General features: G+C 41.3%; 1 protein-coding gene across 5 annotated transcripts in view; it reads left to right on the top strand.

The window, feature by feature from the left end:
- SPIRE1 (spire type actin nucleation factor 1) overlaps positions 1-17280 on the top strand; it is a 172241-nt gene that overhangs the window by 117501 nt on the left and 37460 nt on the right. For 4 of the 5 annotated variants that reach the window (XM_044293443.1, XM_044293442.1, XM_044293441.1 and 1 more), the window contains exon 9: positions 14091-14251. In XM_044293443.1, coding sequence (XP_044149378.1) covers positions 14091-14251 — 161 coding nt within the window. Of the gene's footprint in view, positions 1-9895; positions 9938-14090; positions 14252-17280 lie in introns of all 5 variants that reach the window. The other variant, XM_044293444.1, reaches the window with a different exon arrangement.

Raw genomic sequence — 17280 nt, 5'->3', positions numbered from 1 at the left:
TCAATGGGTGACGGATCAGTTTTTTTAGGCTCATAAAACAACTGATCAGTCACCATTGACTTACACTGTTTTCAGTGCCGGATCCGTTTTTTTCAGTTTCTATGACCGGACACAAAACCACAGCTTGCAAAACGGAATGGTGACTGAAAGTAATACATCCTGATGCATCCTGAACGGATCTCTTCCCATTAAGAATGCATGTGGACTAAACAGAACAGTTTTTTTTCTCCAGTATTGAGATCCTCTGCTGGATCTCAATACCGGAAAACAACAACAAGACCAGCTTTAGTATATGATTATGTTTCTACACAGTTCTCAAGTCTTATGTGGAGGGGGATAGAGGAGTAAAGATGGCCATACATATTAGACAAAATTTTATCAAAATGGACCAGTTCAACCAAAAACTATCATTTGCCAGCTGACATTTTGCAATGAACGATAATTTTGGCCTACCGATGACAGACCACCATTGTCTGTAAAGAACTCAGCCCAAAGATCTTTCATTCAAGGAAAGATCATTTGTGGACAAACATTCTTTCTTGGATCACTAGATTGTAGGTTGATGGTTGAACAAACACCACCTGTCTAATGTGTATGGCCACAGTAACAAGTTCTAGACATCATCTTCTCTCCTGTGTGCTGAACTGTCTATAAGCTAGATCAGGCATGCTCAACCTGCGGCCCTCCAGCTGTTGCAAAACTACAACTCCCAGCATGCCCAAACAGCCTACAGCTATCAGCCTACAGGAGGGCATTGTGGGAGTTGTAGTTTTACAACAGCTGGAGGGCCGCAGGTTGAGCATGCCTGAGCTAGATGTTCCTGCACACCAGACCTATTCCTATAAGGTTTACAATATATTTTGTACAGATATGTGGCAATATTCTATGCATACGGTGAGTATATAATGTAACATTTGTTTCATACAGCTGCAAAAATATAATCTGCTTTAGTCCAAAATGAAGAGAGCGGCTTTTTTTTGTATAGATCCTCTTACTTCATGGATGATATTGATAGGAGAAGCCCTAATATCCAACAGAAGAATTATAAATGCGGCGTTTAGTAAACCAGGGTAGGGCTACTAACAGATTTTATGCTTTTACTTTGTGAAGTAGGACCACAGAGTGTATACATGATGCCAGTATAACACAATATATTGGCTATGTGGGTGTGTTAAAGTATTAGTCGGTATTTATTTGTCTCATTTATATATGATCACGCATTTATGTTGCTTCTCAGCTGTTCTCTGCTTTCATGTTTATTTCTTTGCATCATTAGTTTCTTTTATGTCGGCTTTACAGACAAACTTCAAACTGACATGAACCGCTTTGGCTGTTACTGTCTCTTCTCTGTTCTCAACGCATTTATAGAACCTTGCGCCTGCAAAACTAGGAGCACAAAGAGTTTTTAATGCGTTATTAGATCTCATATTTAAAGGGAACCTGTCCTCAACTTTATGCTGCCCGTACTAACAGCAGAATAAAGTAGAGACGGGTGAGTTGATTTCAGCGGTCTGTCATTTGGAAAAGAGTCCCGGCCACCTGAGAAGAGTCCTGGTTATTCATGAATTCCTGCTCTCCCTGCCCACCTGCTGATGACTGACAGTCTTCTGCCTAGTTTTCTCCCTTTGTCTCTAGGAGAGAACTGCCAATCATCAGCAGATGGATGAAAGTGCAGGAGATTATGGATAACCATGACTCTTCTCAGGGAGATTTCACTCTTTCCAAGGCCCGGGCTGCAATGATTATGATGCTGGTTCTCGGCAACCACTTACTTTTAGCTCATTAGTAACACACCGCTAAAATCAGCACGTCTGTCACTATTTTATGCTGCCCTCAGTGAGGTCAGCATAAAGCTGATGACAGGTTCCCTTTAAAGTTAGGTTTAGAAGATGAAAGAATCAACCTGCTGGGTTGCTGTAAGCATCTCCTTTAGGCTTTTCAAATTTTCATCTTTTTATCCCATGTATGAACATTAAGAAAACATGTCCTGGTTACTCAGATCAACCAAGAAGAATTGGATTTCATTTTCTAAAATGCATTTTAAATGAAAGCATTGACTTTACAGGTGAGACTCGGAAAATTAGAATATCGTGCAAAAGTTCATTTATTTCAGTAATGCAACTTAAAATTAGAATATTGTGAAGCGTTTCAATATTCTAGGCTCAAAGTGTCAAACTCTAGTCAGCTAATTGATCCAATTTATTTAACTTTTTTTTTTTTTACAAAGTGTATATTATTTAATGTTCAAAGCAGGCTCCGTTCACATTGTGTTGTGGTTTCCATTTAAAGCACTCTATGTGATGAAAATCCCCCAAAAATAGTTAAAATTATGCCGCCACTTTTTCCCCTTAATTTCCTTCATTCCTATGATCCAATTTAAAAATACATTTACAGCTGATAAATGCTTAGCTCAGGGCCCTTTCACACTTGAGTTGGCCGGTTCCGGCATAGAGTTCCGTCGTCGGGGCTCTATGCCGGAACAATCCTGATCAGGATTATCCTAATGCATTCTGAATGGAGAGAAATCCGTTCAGGATGCATCAGGATGTCTTCCGTTCCGGAACGGAACGTTTTTTGGCCGGAGAAAATACCGCAGCATGCAGTACTTTTTGCTCCGGCCAAAAATCCTGAACACTTGCCGCAAGGCCGGATCCGGAATGAATGCCCATTGAAAGGCATTGATCCGGATCCGGCCTTAAGCTAAACGTCGTTTCGGCGCATTGCCGGATACGACGTTTAGCTTTTTCTGAATGGTTACCATGGCTGCCGGGACGCTAAAGTCCTGGCAGCCATGGTAAAGTGTAGCGGGGAGCGGGGGAGCAGCATACTTACAGTCCGTGCGGCTCCCGGGCGCTCCAGAGTGACGTCAGGGCGCCCCAGGCGCATGGATGACGTGATCACATGTACACGTCATCCATGCGCCTGGGGCGCTCTGACGTCATTCTGGAGCGCCCCGGGAGACGCACGGACTGTAAGTATGCCGCTCCCCCGCTCCTACTATGGCAACCAGGACTTTAATAGCCTCCTGGCTGCCATAGTAACACTGAAAGCATTTTGAAGACGGATCCGTCTTCAAATGCTTTCCGTACACTTGCGTTTTTCCGGATCCGGCGTGTACCTCCGGCAAGTGGAGTACACGCCGGATCCGGACAACGCAAGTGTGAAAGAGGCCTTAGCTATGTGCCTTCTCCTCGCCGTCATGTGTCTGGCTCTGACAACTGGTTGGAGCATCAGCCTCCCCCATCTGGCATGTCTGCAGTAGAGAAAAACAGATTAAGTCCCACCCCCTTAGTTAGGCACCAATTGAAGATAAAGCAGATCAGCAGTAGATTTAAGAGGACCTGTCACCACTCCTGACATGTTTGTTGTAATAGCTTTATGCATTTATACGTTGTGCCATTCCTTTATTATTTCCACTAGAAGTTATGAATGAATTTCTAGCAGTCTGCAGTAAGGGTACAGAGGGGTGTAACTGCACAGGCTCACTCTATCTAATCAGTGCTGCCATTTTCAGACTCACACCCCCAACTGGTTACCACCCCTCTGTACCATTACTGCAGACTGCTAGCAATTCATTCATAACTTCTAGTACAAATAATAAAAGAACGGCACAACATACACACATAAGACTAGATGTTTCAGAATTGTTTTTACATGGGGAATGCATGAAGCTATTAAAACAGGCATGTCAGGAGGAGTGACAGGTCCTCTTTAAGGCTACTTTCACATATGTGGTAAAGGTTCAGTATATCTGGCATAGCCGGATAGGGCCGTGCACTGCTGGACCCCATTGACTGTATTAGTATCCGGCGAAGGGCCAGACAAAAACTGGTGTATACCTTTACCACTGATGTGACACTAGCGAGGATTCTGGAAAACTGTTTTAGGATCATGCAGAAAATGTTGCAGGCTGACAGTTAGAGCAATTATATTTCTTTTTGCTTTTATGATTTATTTCTAGGCTTCATGTTCCTTTAAGCCGTAATGCATAGTCAGACCCGTTGCACCATGCCCATGACTTATAATGGGTTTGAGCGATTCTGTTGTGGTGTCGATTATCTTGCCAGAAAAAAAAATATTGCTGCATGCAGTGTGTAAGGGATCGCTGTACTTGGGGGGTCATTCTCACAAGAATCGTCGTCCACCACAGCTTTCGGGGCAAAACATTGCATTTATTAAGACATTTTTCATACACGGAACAGTCCAGTTAATAATCACTGGTTGTGGTGAGGTTCCCACATACATAAAAACAAAACAAATACCTGCCCGGCTGGGCTCTCGCTACACCTGTTACGTGGCCCTGACTCAGCTACAGAACCCTGTTCACACACAACCCATATGCGGCTTTTTCTCAGCCCGTAGTTCCCCAGCCTCTCCGGCTGTAATCAGTCCCGTACCTGGAAAACAACACTGGAAAATGTCGCGCTCATCCACAGGGAACCAGGAGCCCGGACCTCGTCCTGAACCTTGGCGCACAGTAGGTTCCAAAATAACAAGAAAAACGGTCCAGCTTCACTGAAGATACTTGAGGCTTTATTTAAATCCCGTGCAGATAAAAACCAACATACAGCAATGCAGAAAATCGACCGGTTTCGGATCACTAAAAGTACGGATCCTTAGTCATGATGTGCATCAGTGAGAGGTGAAGTCCAGACTGAAATACCAGACCGCCAGGAACAGGTGATCGCAATCAGGTACAGGACACACCTCCTGATGACATCCTCCACAAGTAAAACATATTACACCGTGCAAAAAGACATAGAAAATAAATAAAATCTGCAGATTACAATGATGGGGAAAAAAAAAGGTTAAAATATTAAGTAATATTACGTGTGAAACATTCAATTTCCTGTATGTTATATTGAAATTTCTTTGAAAATTCGAATAAAAAAATTATTTTGTTCTAAAATATTAATAATGTAAAATAGTATCATGACGCCGATTCAGCCCTGATGGTATCCGTGAACCTAATTTGAAGATCCAAAAGCACTCACGATTGAGCAGCTTTTTCTTGTGATCACCGCCTCTACTTGGTCTGTTAACCCTTTGTACTCCGTTTTTCTTATTTCAGTCCCGTACCTGTATGGGGAAGTGTGGCCCAACAGTCCTCCCGACTTCGGCCTTGTGACCCTTGAATCCCGGCGTCATGGCGTTCCCCAAACTTCGAGCTGTCACAGTAAACCAGGGTCTCTCAGCCTGGCGAGCTGAGACCACGCACAGAGCCTCTGCTCTGGGTCTCTGTATCTCACAGCGTATCTCTCCCCAGACTGACCTACTTTGAGGCGCTTTATGCCAGCCTGATTACAGCAGGCCTCACCTGCGATCGCCTCAGGTAGAAAGGAAAACCCATACTGGAAGGGTGTGGACTGGCAACTCCCTCTACCAAGCCTAGCCACCAGTCCAAGTAAAATCCAGCCCAGAAAATGTATACAAAAATGTCTCAGCAAACTATGCTTTGCTGAGACTACTGCCACTCTCTGGATTTAATCTGTCTCACCCATCTGATGTACCTGAAGTGGGACAACACACCTTCCAGCACTGTTCATATTACCACAAGTGCTATTATTCCTGTCTAATCTGATGGAATCTGAATGTGAGCCTTATTACGGAGTTGAACAGTCTCCCATGCCTTTCAGCTCCTGACATATAAATGGTGACCCTAAACTAGCTGCTTATATGCAGTCTCTTTCTTCACCAGATTATTTCTTTGAATAATTTAGAATTGCATTAGTTAGTTTTTTGTTTTGTCTTTTCCAGCTTAGCTGTACATTCCTGCACCATCTGCGCTTTTTACACTCTTGACAGTAAATATATTGATTAACTGTAGGTGAATAGACGAGACACAGGGACAGAATTGATCCTGGATTCTGTCATGGAAAGTGGGACCTGTAAACACGATGGCTAGAAGTATTACATCCTCCTTTTAATGAGTGTTTAACTGTGCTTGTAAATGTTATGGAGCTGTATTGACTGCTCAGAGCTAGGCTTGCTTGACAATGAGTATCTTTTTAATTAATTTGATGCATGTTTTAAAAGTGCCTTGCAAAAGTATTCACCCCCATTACAGCCTTAAAGAGGACCTTTCACCTGGAAAAACATTGTGAACTAAGTATCATTACATATACAGCGGCGCCCAGGGATAATAGTAAGTGCAGTGAGATTCCTGGGCGCCGCTGTATATGTCATGATGCTTAGTTCACAATGTTTTTCCAGGTGAAAGGTCCTCTTTAAGTTCAATGTTTTGTTAATCTGAATTTTATGTGATGGATCAGAACACAATAGTCTAAGTTGGTGAAGTGAAATGAGAAAAATAAATAAAACTATTGTTTAGTAATAGAAAACAGAAAATTGGCATGTGCGTATGTATTTACCCCCTTTGTTAGGAAGCCCATAAAAAGCTCTGGTGCAACTAATTACCTTGAGAAGTCACATAATTAGTGAAATGATGTCTACCTGTGTGCAATCTAAGTGTCACATGATCTGTCATTATATATACACACCTTTTCTGAAAGGCCCCAGAGGCTGCAACACCTAAGCAAGAGGCATCACTGACCAAACACTGCCATGAAGACCAAGGAACTCTCCAAACAAGTAAGGGACAATGTTGTTGAGAAGTATAAGTCAGGGTTAGGTTATAAAAAAAATATCCAAATCTTTGATGATCCCCATCAAATCTATCATAACCAAATGGAAAGAACATGGCACAACAGCAAACCTGCCAAAAGACGGCCGCCCACCAAAACTCCCGAACTGGGCAAGGAGGGCATTAATCAGAGAGGTAGCACAAAGACCTAAGGTAACCCTGGAGGAGCAGCAGAGTTCCACAGGAGAGACTGAAGTATTTTTTACATAGGAGGACAATAAGCCGTACGCTCCATAGAGTTGGGCTTTATGGCAGAGTTGCCAGAAGGAAGCCATTACTTTCAGCTAAAAACAAAAAGGCACGTTGTGAGTTTGTGGAAAGGCATGTGGGAGACTCCCAAAATGTATGGAGGAAGGTGCTCTGGTCTGATGAGACTAAAATTGAACTTTTCGTCCATCAAAGGAAACGCTATGTCTGGTGCAAACACAACACATCACATCACCCAAAGAACACCATCCCCACAATGAAACATGGTGGTGGCAGCATCATGCTGTGGGGAGGTTTTTCAGCAGCCGGGACTGAGAAACTGGTCAGAGTTGAGTGAAAGATGGATGGTGCTAAATACAGGGATATTCTTGAGCAAAACCTGTACCAATCTGTGCGTGATTTAAGGTTAGGACGGAGGTTCACCCTCCAGCAGGACAATGACCCCAAACACACTGCTAAAGCAACACTTGAGTGGTTTAAGGGGAAACATGTAAATGTGTTGGAATGGCCTAGTCAAAGCCCAGATCTCAATCCAATAGAAAATCTGTGGTCAAACTTAAAGATTGCTGTTCACAAGCGCAAACCATCCAACTTGAAGTAGCTGGAGCAGTTTTGCAAGGAGGAATGGGCAAAAATCCCAGTGGTAAGATGTGGCAAGATCATAGAGCCTTATCCAAAGCGACTTGGAGCTGTGATTGCCGTAAAATAAAAGGGGGCTCTACAAAGTATTGACTTTGGGGGGGGGGGGGGTGAATAGTTATGCACATTGACTTTTTCAGTTATTTTGTCCTATTTGTTGTTTGCTTCACAATAATAATAATAATAATAATAATAAAAAAAACATCTTCAAAGTCGTGGACATGTTCTGTAAATTTAATTATGCAAATCCTCAAACAATCCATGTTAATTCCAGGTTGTGAAGCACCAAAACACCCCAAAAAAGTCAAGGGCACTGTATAGGCAACATATGCATTTAGAAAGCCTCTGACTTTGATGTATGAGCCCAGCTTGGGTGTTGTCGGGAGACTCCTTTCTTATAAAGAGTAGTTTTATGTGTATTCTGTCTACTCTATAAGACCTATGTACTTGCAATATCATGTTTATATGAGCTTTTACTGATATACAACTTCCTAGATTGTTGTGACCATATGATGGATGAAACTTTCCTACTATTTTAAGTACTGGGAATGTTTCCTTTCCAGTCCAGTAGATGAGTAACAAGCTAGAAGACAACCATTTAACTTTTATGTATTACTGGACCAATGTCCATATACATTTATGCTCAACTCAGCCAAGCTTATTCCCAATAGGTAGATGGGTGTTATACGGCCAGCAATCTGGGCAATTATCGGTGCTACCAATGAACACACATAATTGCCCTGCGTAAAGGTTCTACCGATAAACACCCAAACTCTCATTAATCGAGTGAAACTATTGTTGATGCGGTCACTTAAATCATCGCTTCTGCACAGCAGATTTCCCTGTGTAAACAGCAATCTACTGCCCAAAAGCAATAATTCTGTTCATACAGCGGAGATGATTGCTGCACATAACTGCAGCTCTCCCCTCCTCCAACTAGCAGGCAATTACCTATTGTCTGGTCTGTTCATACTTGTAAAGTGGCCTTAAGCCACTGCCATATCACCTCTGGTGGTGGTTTATCCACACTGTGAATTGTGAACCATCAGCACGTTAGATGGTCATCCGGCCCCACCTAATCAATTGGTTTTGCTGACTTTCATATAATACTCATTACCACCTTAAATGGGAAAAACCAATTTTTTTCTGACTTGATGCTTGTGTAACCTTCTATCACCTGAAACGCGCAAGTAAAAATGTTTTTAACTTTTTCTGTCTGTCCCAAGACTTAATAAAGACAAAAGAATTTTAACGAACCTTCATTGGAGTCAGGCGGAGACCCTACATGTTAGATGGTTGGCCGACATTTATGTGTATGACGTCTTTCCGAGCAGGTCCCATTAAAGTCCATGATCTCTTGGTAGATAATAAATAATTCTTACAAAATTTCTTCTGCTATAGTTTAAGATGTATAGTTCCCATTTTATCTTTACTCTATACCGGTATTGTCTCAGCCTTTGGTGAATTGATAGAAATCATTCATGTCCTCCAACTAATGTTTGTGAAAGGAAATAGTTCAGTACGCACTTGTGCAGACAGAAGGTTGGAGCCATTAGCAGCCACTTGACTACTTTTAACTGCTGCTTAAGAGCTGGAATTTCAATGGTTGTTGCTTCGCTTTTTGTCTCTCCCTCTTTTAATGCTTTAGACCCATCATGTTTAGTATTAGTTTAAAGTGGCCGTCAGAGTTGAAAATTGTTGGGAAGGTAGTAAAAAAATGGGGAAGATCTGCATGCATTGCGCTCTGTGTGAACATATCCTGCAGGTATTTTTACACAAACCAATGTGTCAGGCAATTATTGGGACCAAACTAAACATTCTTAATAATTGCCTGAACATTAGGGAACATGAGAGCTGCCTTTACCTGCAGCAATCGCCTCACCCTCCACATCGAAATTCATTGTTTCTGGGCAGCAGATCCCTGTTTACACAGCACGGACTGCCGCCCAGAAAGGGTGATATTCAGTTCTGGCTGATGATTATGTTCACTGAAAGCATATAGACATCTTAAAATTGTGGGAAATAAATAAAAAATGACCGTGCATTAAAAAATAGCAGAACTTCATTACTTCTTAATTACATAGGGATTAATCCTTACACAAAGGCTACACCTAAAATAATTGCTCCATTAGTCTTCTGTTTAGTAGCTGCTTTGCATGGTGTATGGCGATCTAAGTGTGAAAAGCTCCTTATAATGAATATTGCCATATCGCCCTTTCATTTACTGGAAAAACTGATTTATGTGTTGTGTACACGTTTCTTTTTTAAAGTGTCTTTTTTTTATTTTTTTATTCTACCGCATTTCAGATACTGCTATCCAGGCCAGATCATGTCATCTGAAATGCATCATTGTTCTTGTATTTTGCTTTGTTACCTTGTCCTAACAGGCTATCTTTCTTTTTCCAGTAATGCGGCCCCTTAGCATGTCTTACAGTTTTGACATGTCAGGTAAAATGTGCACCTGGCGTATTTTCGTGGATGTTTTGTGGTCCCTCCTTTATGTGCTCATTTGTCAGATTTAGTCGTTTTCTATCATGGTCAGAAATACAACATCTGGTGCAAAAATGACCCAGCTATTATCGTATGAGGTGGTTTGGTATTTGCTGGCAAGTATGTGTGATCGAAGGATACTTTCACAATAGCGTTTTTCTTTTCCGACACTAAGTTCTGTCATAGGGGCTCAGTACCGGAAAAGAACTGATCAGTTTTATCCCCATGCATTCTGAATGGAGAGAAATCCGTTCAGGATGTCTTCAGTTCAGTCACTGAACTGAGTTTTGGACGGAGGAAATACTGCAGAATGCTGCGGTATTCTCTCCGTCCAAAATTCCGGATCAGTTGCCGGCATTAATTTACATTGAAAAAATATAAAACCAGATCTGTTTCTCCAGATGACGTGCAGGGGAGACTGATCCATTCTTGCAGTGCATTTGTAAGACTGATCCGGATCCGTCTACAAATGCTGTCCATTTGCATTCAGATTGCCGGATCCGGCAGGCAGTTCCGGCAACGGAACTGCTTGCCAGATCACTCTGCTGCAAGTGTGAGAGTACCTTAAGTTGTACTTGTTAGTTATTTTTTATTTATTTATTTTTACCCTTTTTGCTATGTATTTTTTAAAGAGAACTTTAAGCTTTGAAACTAGGCCAATATTTTTCAGTAAAGCTGCAAGCAAAAGACAAAATTCAGCAGCTTTGCAGAGAAAATGTAGATTTTAAGTGCAGTGCCATTCACATCATGAGAAACTGATTATGGATTCATGTTATTCAGTATAAAACATAGTTCTGAGAAAACGGACACAAGTGAAGATAAATATGTAGCGGCTCCCCAAAAAGTGGGAGATGCCAAAATTTTCAAAAAACGATGTGTTTTGCGACTTTTTGACACCACTTTTCAGGCACAAAGGGAGATGATAAATCTCCCCCTTTGTCCAAAACAGTTCAACCACAAGGGACATCTCAAAGATTGATATATATGGAAAAATGCTCTTAGGTTTTAATTTTAAATGGTCACTGTGCTCAACATATCTTATGTTTATCTGATAGCTAGCGTCCTAAATAGCAAAAATGTAAATCGCTTTATTTAACAAAAATGCTGTCTAAAAATGCTTTAAATTGTTGGCCGCTAGGGGTCTCCCCTCCTGCTAAGTTGCTGTCCACTGCTGGTTGTTATGTGAAGTCCATCTCTGGAGACATGAGACAGGTACTCCTACAGAGCTTGTAGACCAGGGGAACTCAAGTCCTATTTGCAAAGGTCCACATACCTGGGTCTGCTGTCGGGTGAAGCTTGTAAAATAATGGTCTGCACTCTGGTATTGCTTAGGGAGTTGCTCAGTGGTAGTAATACTGTACATCTATGTCTGCATAGAGAAAATAACCTTGGCACTCAGATTCTCCTGCAATAATTAAACATATTTTATTAGTATTTCCAGCAAACGCACATGGAGGCCGATGCTAGTGTTTCGTCCCAGACCTTGATCACTGCTAAACAGATCTAGGTCCATTTCTTAGGACTGTTACTTTTAAGGAAAGGTTGGTAGAACCATGTATATGTAACACTCTTTTTGAGTAGCAGTGTGGCCTCCTGCTGCTCCTCTTGAGGCCTGTGTGAACATAACTTAAATAAAATGGATGCGTTTGGCCCTTCCATTTCACCAGAGTAGTGTCAAATGTTTTAGTGATGAGCTGTTGACTTAAATGCATCTGCTTCCACATCTTACCTCATCCTTTTATATATTGGTTTGCGTATTTTGTGTACAGTAGGATATTGGTTATACAATTGTTCCTGACCATGAGAGAAATGTATTGAATCTTTTTGTCATTCATTATCATCCTTCGCCATTCATTTAAAGGGTTGTCCTTAGGATAGACCATGAATATCAGCTTATTTGGGGGGTCCTACACTGCTCTCCCCCGATCCTCAGCTGTTACTTTAGCTCCGGAACAGACCTTCATTTACTGCATTTTCCATCTCTGTTCACTACATAATGGACGGAGCTGTGTAGTTTCAGTGCTAACTTTAGGCACTGAAGCTATTTGGGTAAAGCTGATCAGTGGAGTTGCGAGGTGTTGGGCCCCCGCCAATCTGATATTGTTGGCCTTTGCTGAGGATAGCCCATCTATATCAAAATCCTGAACAACCTCTTTCATTTTTCCCAGTCTTGTGGTATGTACAGAAAATTGTGTTGTGATGTAATGTCCATGTAAAGTGGTAAAATTATGAAAGACGTGTGTCTCCCAAAAAACGAATTACTTGAATGTCCTTTACAGAACTGCTGACTTTTCCTTGTTAGTTTTGATGTAAATGTCCGGTGTTAGAGTAATGGTAGGATGAAGTATACATAGATTTAAGTTTTGTTGTGGCACTTTATGTTGTGTGAACATTATTGAAATTACAATTCCTTTAAGAACATGGCAAAAAAAATTGGACTCCTACATGTAAGAAATGAATGAGGACTTTTATGATATCAGATCTGATTACAGCAGCCATGGGGATAAGAAACAAGACCACCTATGGGGAGAGTGGGGGCTCTCCAGGCAGGCCAGGTAGGAGACCAGGTAGCCTCACTTGGGAATCTTCATTGACGTGTGTGGGATTTATGTGAACAGGAAAACTTATGAGCATTTCACAACCTCCATAAAGTGCAGCTGCGCTCTTGTGTGGCCAACTCTCTATTTGGTCTGCTCATGTCTGAAGTGGGAAACCTATCAGAAATATATGCCAAAGCAAGTCTGTGTCCTGATGTAAGAAGGTCACACTGAATGGCCTAGCAAAGCCGCATGTGGCCCTTAGTTGCAGGTTGTGTAACCCCCTACTCTAGGCAATGAAAGTCTTACTTTATTGAGGTAACTGTACTGCATAGAATTCGTGGTGTCTATGACACATAATTGTTTCCATTTTGTTCCAATTCTGCATAGTGTATGGTAAGTATATTGAAAACAACTTGTTAACATAATAGCAGTCTTTTGGGTTAATTAAAAAGGGCTGACGTCTGTACTTAGATGGCATTTAGTTTATGTCATCAGTACAGCAGAAATAACTCTCACCCTGCATAAAAAGTTCCACACTCAACAATGCAAATTAGTCTTCTTCCAAAAGGAAGAGCTTCTCTAGTGCCACCTAATTTGCATTGCCAATGCCTGTACAGTCTCCTTACATTATAAAACACATTTTTAGACAGCCCTCCATGATGATGATGATGATAATACGTAGTAATTTATTTCATATTATTTCAGCCGGGAACAGTGGTACACAAGTTGCTTGCATAAGCCCTTCATCAGGCACTAACAGGACCGCATAACAGCGCCGGTAACATTGTTATGTGGTCCTGTTAGTGTCTGATGAAGGGCTTATGTTAGCCCGAAACGTTGCAAGCAACTTGTGTACCACTGTGCCCGTCTGAAATAATATGAAATAAATTACTACGTATTATCATCATCATCACAGAGTGCTGTCTAAAAATGTGTGTGATATTTACAGTTCTTGAGGTGGAGCTATAGAACATAATCCGGACGTGCACCTAATTTGCCAGTCTCAGAAAGAGTGCTGTGGTCTATTTGTTTTGAATGTACAGTCTCCTTACATTAGCTGGACCTCCACAAGGAGAACCACCACCCGGAGAGCACATTTCCACCTGCATGCCAGTTGCATGTTTTGCCTACATTTTGTTCTTTAATTTGCACCCCATGTATATTAACACACTACCTGTTCTTATATATTTGACATATGGTACTTTGTTTTTACATGTTATTTCTATATCTCTACATGATATTACAAATGAGGAAAAGTGTAAAAAGTAAATTACAAAAGTCTGTGTTAGGTAGAATTTATTACTTTAGATCAAACTGGTTATAAGATTTATTCTCAAATTTGTATAGCCATTCCTCTGCCTTGGGAAGTGTTGCACAGCTTCTTTTGTGTCATTAAATGCTGTAAAATTACATGCTTTGCAGCCAAGTCGGATTCCTTTCTGTAAATGATAGTACTGTGCAGTAAAATGTTTGTAACTGCAAAACAAAGCTTACCTAAAAGATATGTCATAGTATGTTCTGCTGAAACTATATAACTTTTTCTTCTTCTTTTTTTTTTGTGGGGAATGCAGATGTTTCAACTCCAGAAGTTTTAAGGAGGCAGTCGAACCGCACAGTGTTAAATGGAGATGTAGTGGAGCGATCCAGAGTGGACGGAAGACCCATGCAAATGCAGCGTAAGAGGCTGTTAAAAGCCCCGACCCTTGCAGAGTTGGACAGCTCAGAATCAGAGGTAAGTGCTAATTTCCATCTTTAGGTGCCTAATTTCCATTGTAAGGGGACGTTCACAAGGCAAGCGGAATTTTGGCAAAAACCTGGTGGCCGCTGCGTCCTCTGCCTCCCGTACATCTCAGTGGGATGCAGCTTAAAGCTGCGGCCACACCAAGAAGAATCGTATCCTTCCTTGGTGCGTCTTTAAGCTGTCCGTGCCAAAATTCCACTTAAAAAGTCACCATGGGAACGTCCCCTAAGACTTTGTGCACATGGCCATAATGCCATAAGTGCCATATATATTTAATGCCAAGCTGAGAATATGAGCCATGAGCCGCCCTATGAGATTGTGAAACCTTACCTATTCATACAGGGCTGTAATATATATATATAAATATATATATATATATATATATATATATATATATAATGTTTATATACACTCACCTAAAGAATTATTAGGAACACCTGTTCTATTTCTCATGAATGCGATTATCTAGTCAACCAATTACATGGCAGTTGCTTCAATGCATGTAGGGTTGTGGTCCTGGTCAAGACAATCTCCTGAACTCCAAACTGAATGTCAGAATGGGAAAGAAAGTTGGGCTACAACAGCAGAAGAGCCCACCGGGTACCACTCATCTCCACTACAAATAGGAAAAAGAGGCTACAATTTGCACGAGCTCACCAAAATTGAACTGTTGAAGACTGGAAAAATGTTGCCTGGTCTGATGAGTCTCGATTTCTGTTGAGACATTCAAATGGTAGAGTCCGAATTTGGCGTAAGCAGAATGAGAACATGTATCCATCATGCCTTGTTACCACTGTGCAGGCTGGTGGTGTAATGGTGTGGGGGATGTTTTCTGGGCACACTTTAGGCCCCTTAGTGCCAATTGGCCATCGTTTAAATCCCACGGGCTACCTGAGCATTGTTTCTGACTATGTCTATCCCTTCATGACCACCATGTACCCATCCTCTGATGGCTACTTCCAGCAGGATAATGCACCATGTCACAAAGCTCGAATAATTTCAAAATGGTTTCTTGAACATGACAGTGAGTTCACTGTACTAAAATGGCCCCCACAGTCACCAGATCTCAACCCAATAGAGCATCTTTCGGATGTGGTGGAACGGGAGCTTCGTGCCCTGGATGTGCATCCCTCAAATCTCCATCAACTGCAAGATGCTAGTCTATCAATATGGGCCAACATTTCTAAAGAATGCTATCAACACCTTGTTGAATCAATGCCACGTAGAATTAAGGCAGTTCTGAAGGCAAAAGGGGGTCCAACACCGTATTAGTATCGTGTTCCTAATAATTCTTTAGGTGAGTGTATATTTTCTGTCACCAGTTATATGCTGCTAGGTTCTAACAGCTCCAGCCCATGACGATGAGTCCATGAGCTCACCTGCCTCTGAATTACAGGTTTTTCTATATGAATCAGCAGCAGGTGGGTGGGGAGAGCCAGGAGCTCATGAATATCAGGGCTCGTTCAGCATGCACTGGAGCTGTTCAATACAAGATTTTAGCATAATGACTGGGTCAGTTAAAGAAGGTGACCCAACATTCTGCTAAGGGAATCTGACACTAGTTCATGTTGCCCTTAGTTAGGACACCATAAAACTGGTGACAGATTCCCTTTAAATATTGGTGACTTATCCTTAACATACAGTACAGACCAAAAGTTTGGACACACCTTCTCATTCAAAGAGTTTTCTTTATTTTCATGACTATGAAAAATTGTAGATTCACACTGAAGGCATCAAAACTATGAATTAATACAGGTGGAATTATATACATAACAAAAAAGTGTGAAACAACTGAAAATATGTCATATTCTAGGTTCTTGAAAGTAGCCACCTTTTGCTTTGATTACTGCTTTGCACACTCTTGGTTTGTTAGCTGTCCCCAAAATATGGAAATCATGTCTTCTATGGTAGAGGGCTTAGGCATCTAACAGACTCTCATCGTTTATTCAAAAATTTACACTGCAGAATCTCATCCGTGTTAACCCTACTTAATGAGCTAAAACTTTATTCCTGGGGAGTTATGGTTCCATGTTCACTCTTATTTCACAAAGTATTTATTGGTAATAAAAATAGGCAATATTTGACAGTACAGACCAATTCCGTAGTTATGAACAATAACAGAATAAAGGCCACAATGCATAGGATATCTGTGTCAAAGCACAAGGCTTTGATAACTGTAATACACTATGGATAATGATGTATATCTCTTTCAGATAAATTGTCAGAGGGATAATAGGGCGGGGAAAGGGGGTCAAGTTAGGGAAGGGGAGGAGAAGGGGGACAGAATGTGGACAGTAAACATAGTTTGTGACAGAGAGTATATATAACTAGCAAAATCAAAAGGAGCTAGTTCCAGAATTAGTGTGCTCAGAGTTGGGTATGCCTTAAGCCACTTTTCCCAAGCTTTCTAATAGGAGTCATAGGCACCTTTGCAGGAGACTATGGTGTTTTCTGCGCACAATGTCATCCACAGTGGGAACCAGAGTGGCGCGCTAATGTTTAGCAATAAGTATTTTGACTGCTATGAGTGTATGAAAAATAATAGCCTTATCTATCTTGGGTATATCATAAAGCCCTATGTGTAGTAAGCAAAAAACTGGATTACTAGGTACTGAAAAACCCAATGTATCATCCCATAAAGTTTTGAGAACTGGGCAGTCCCAAAATATGTGCTTAATGTCTCCTATGGCTGTATCGCATCTCTCCAACAAGATGCAAACACCTCTGGGTATTTTTTGCATAAGCGAGTCAGGGTCATTTACCATCTGTATAGCATCTTGCGTGATGATTCTAAGTGGGTCGTACAGCTGGAAAGTTGACATGCCATGGCGAAAGCCCTATGCCAGGCTTGTTCGTCAATAGATAATTCCAAATCTGTCGCCCACCTTTTTATCCCAGAAATATTGTCTTTTGAGTTATTTTCTAGTAGTAGCTTGTAAATTCTAGACAATCCTTTAGGGCGGCCAGATTTGCTAAAAAAAGTACAGCTCAAAAGCTGCTGTGGCAACTTTCGGGGGTTA

Source organism: Bufo gargarizans, chromosome 5 (assembly GCF_014858855.1).
Source record: "Bufo gargarizans isolate SCDJY-AF-19 chromosome 5, ASM1485885v1, whole genome shotgun sequence".
In the NCBI taxonomy this organism is placed as follows: domain Eukaryota; kingdom Metazoa; phylum Chordata; class Amphibia; order Anura; family Bufonidae; genus Bufo; species Bufo gargarizans.
Note: the sequence above shows the minus strand (reverse complement) of the source record. Positions and strands in the feature narration are given on the sequence as shown.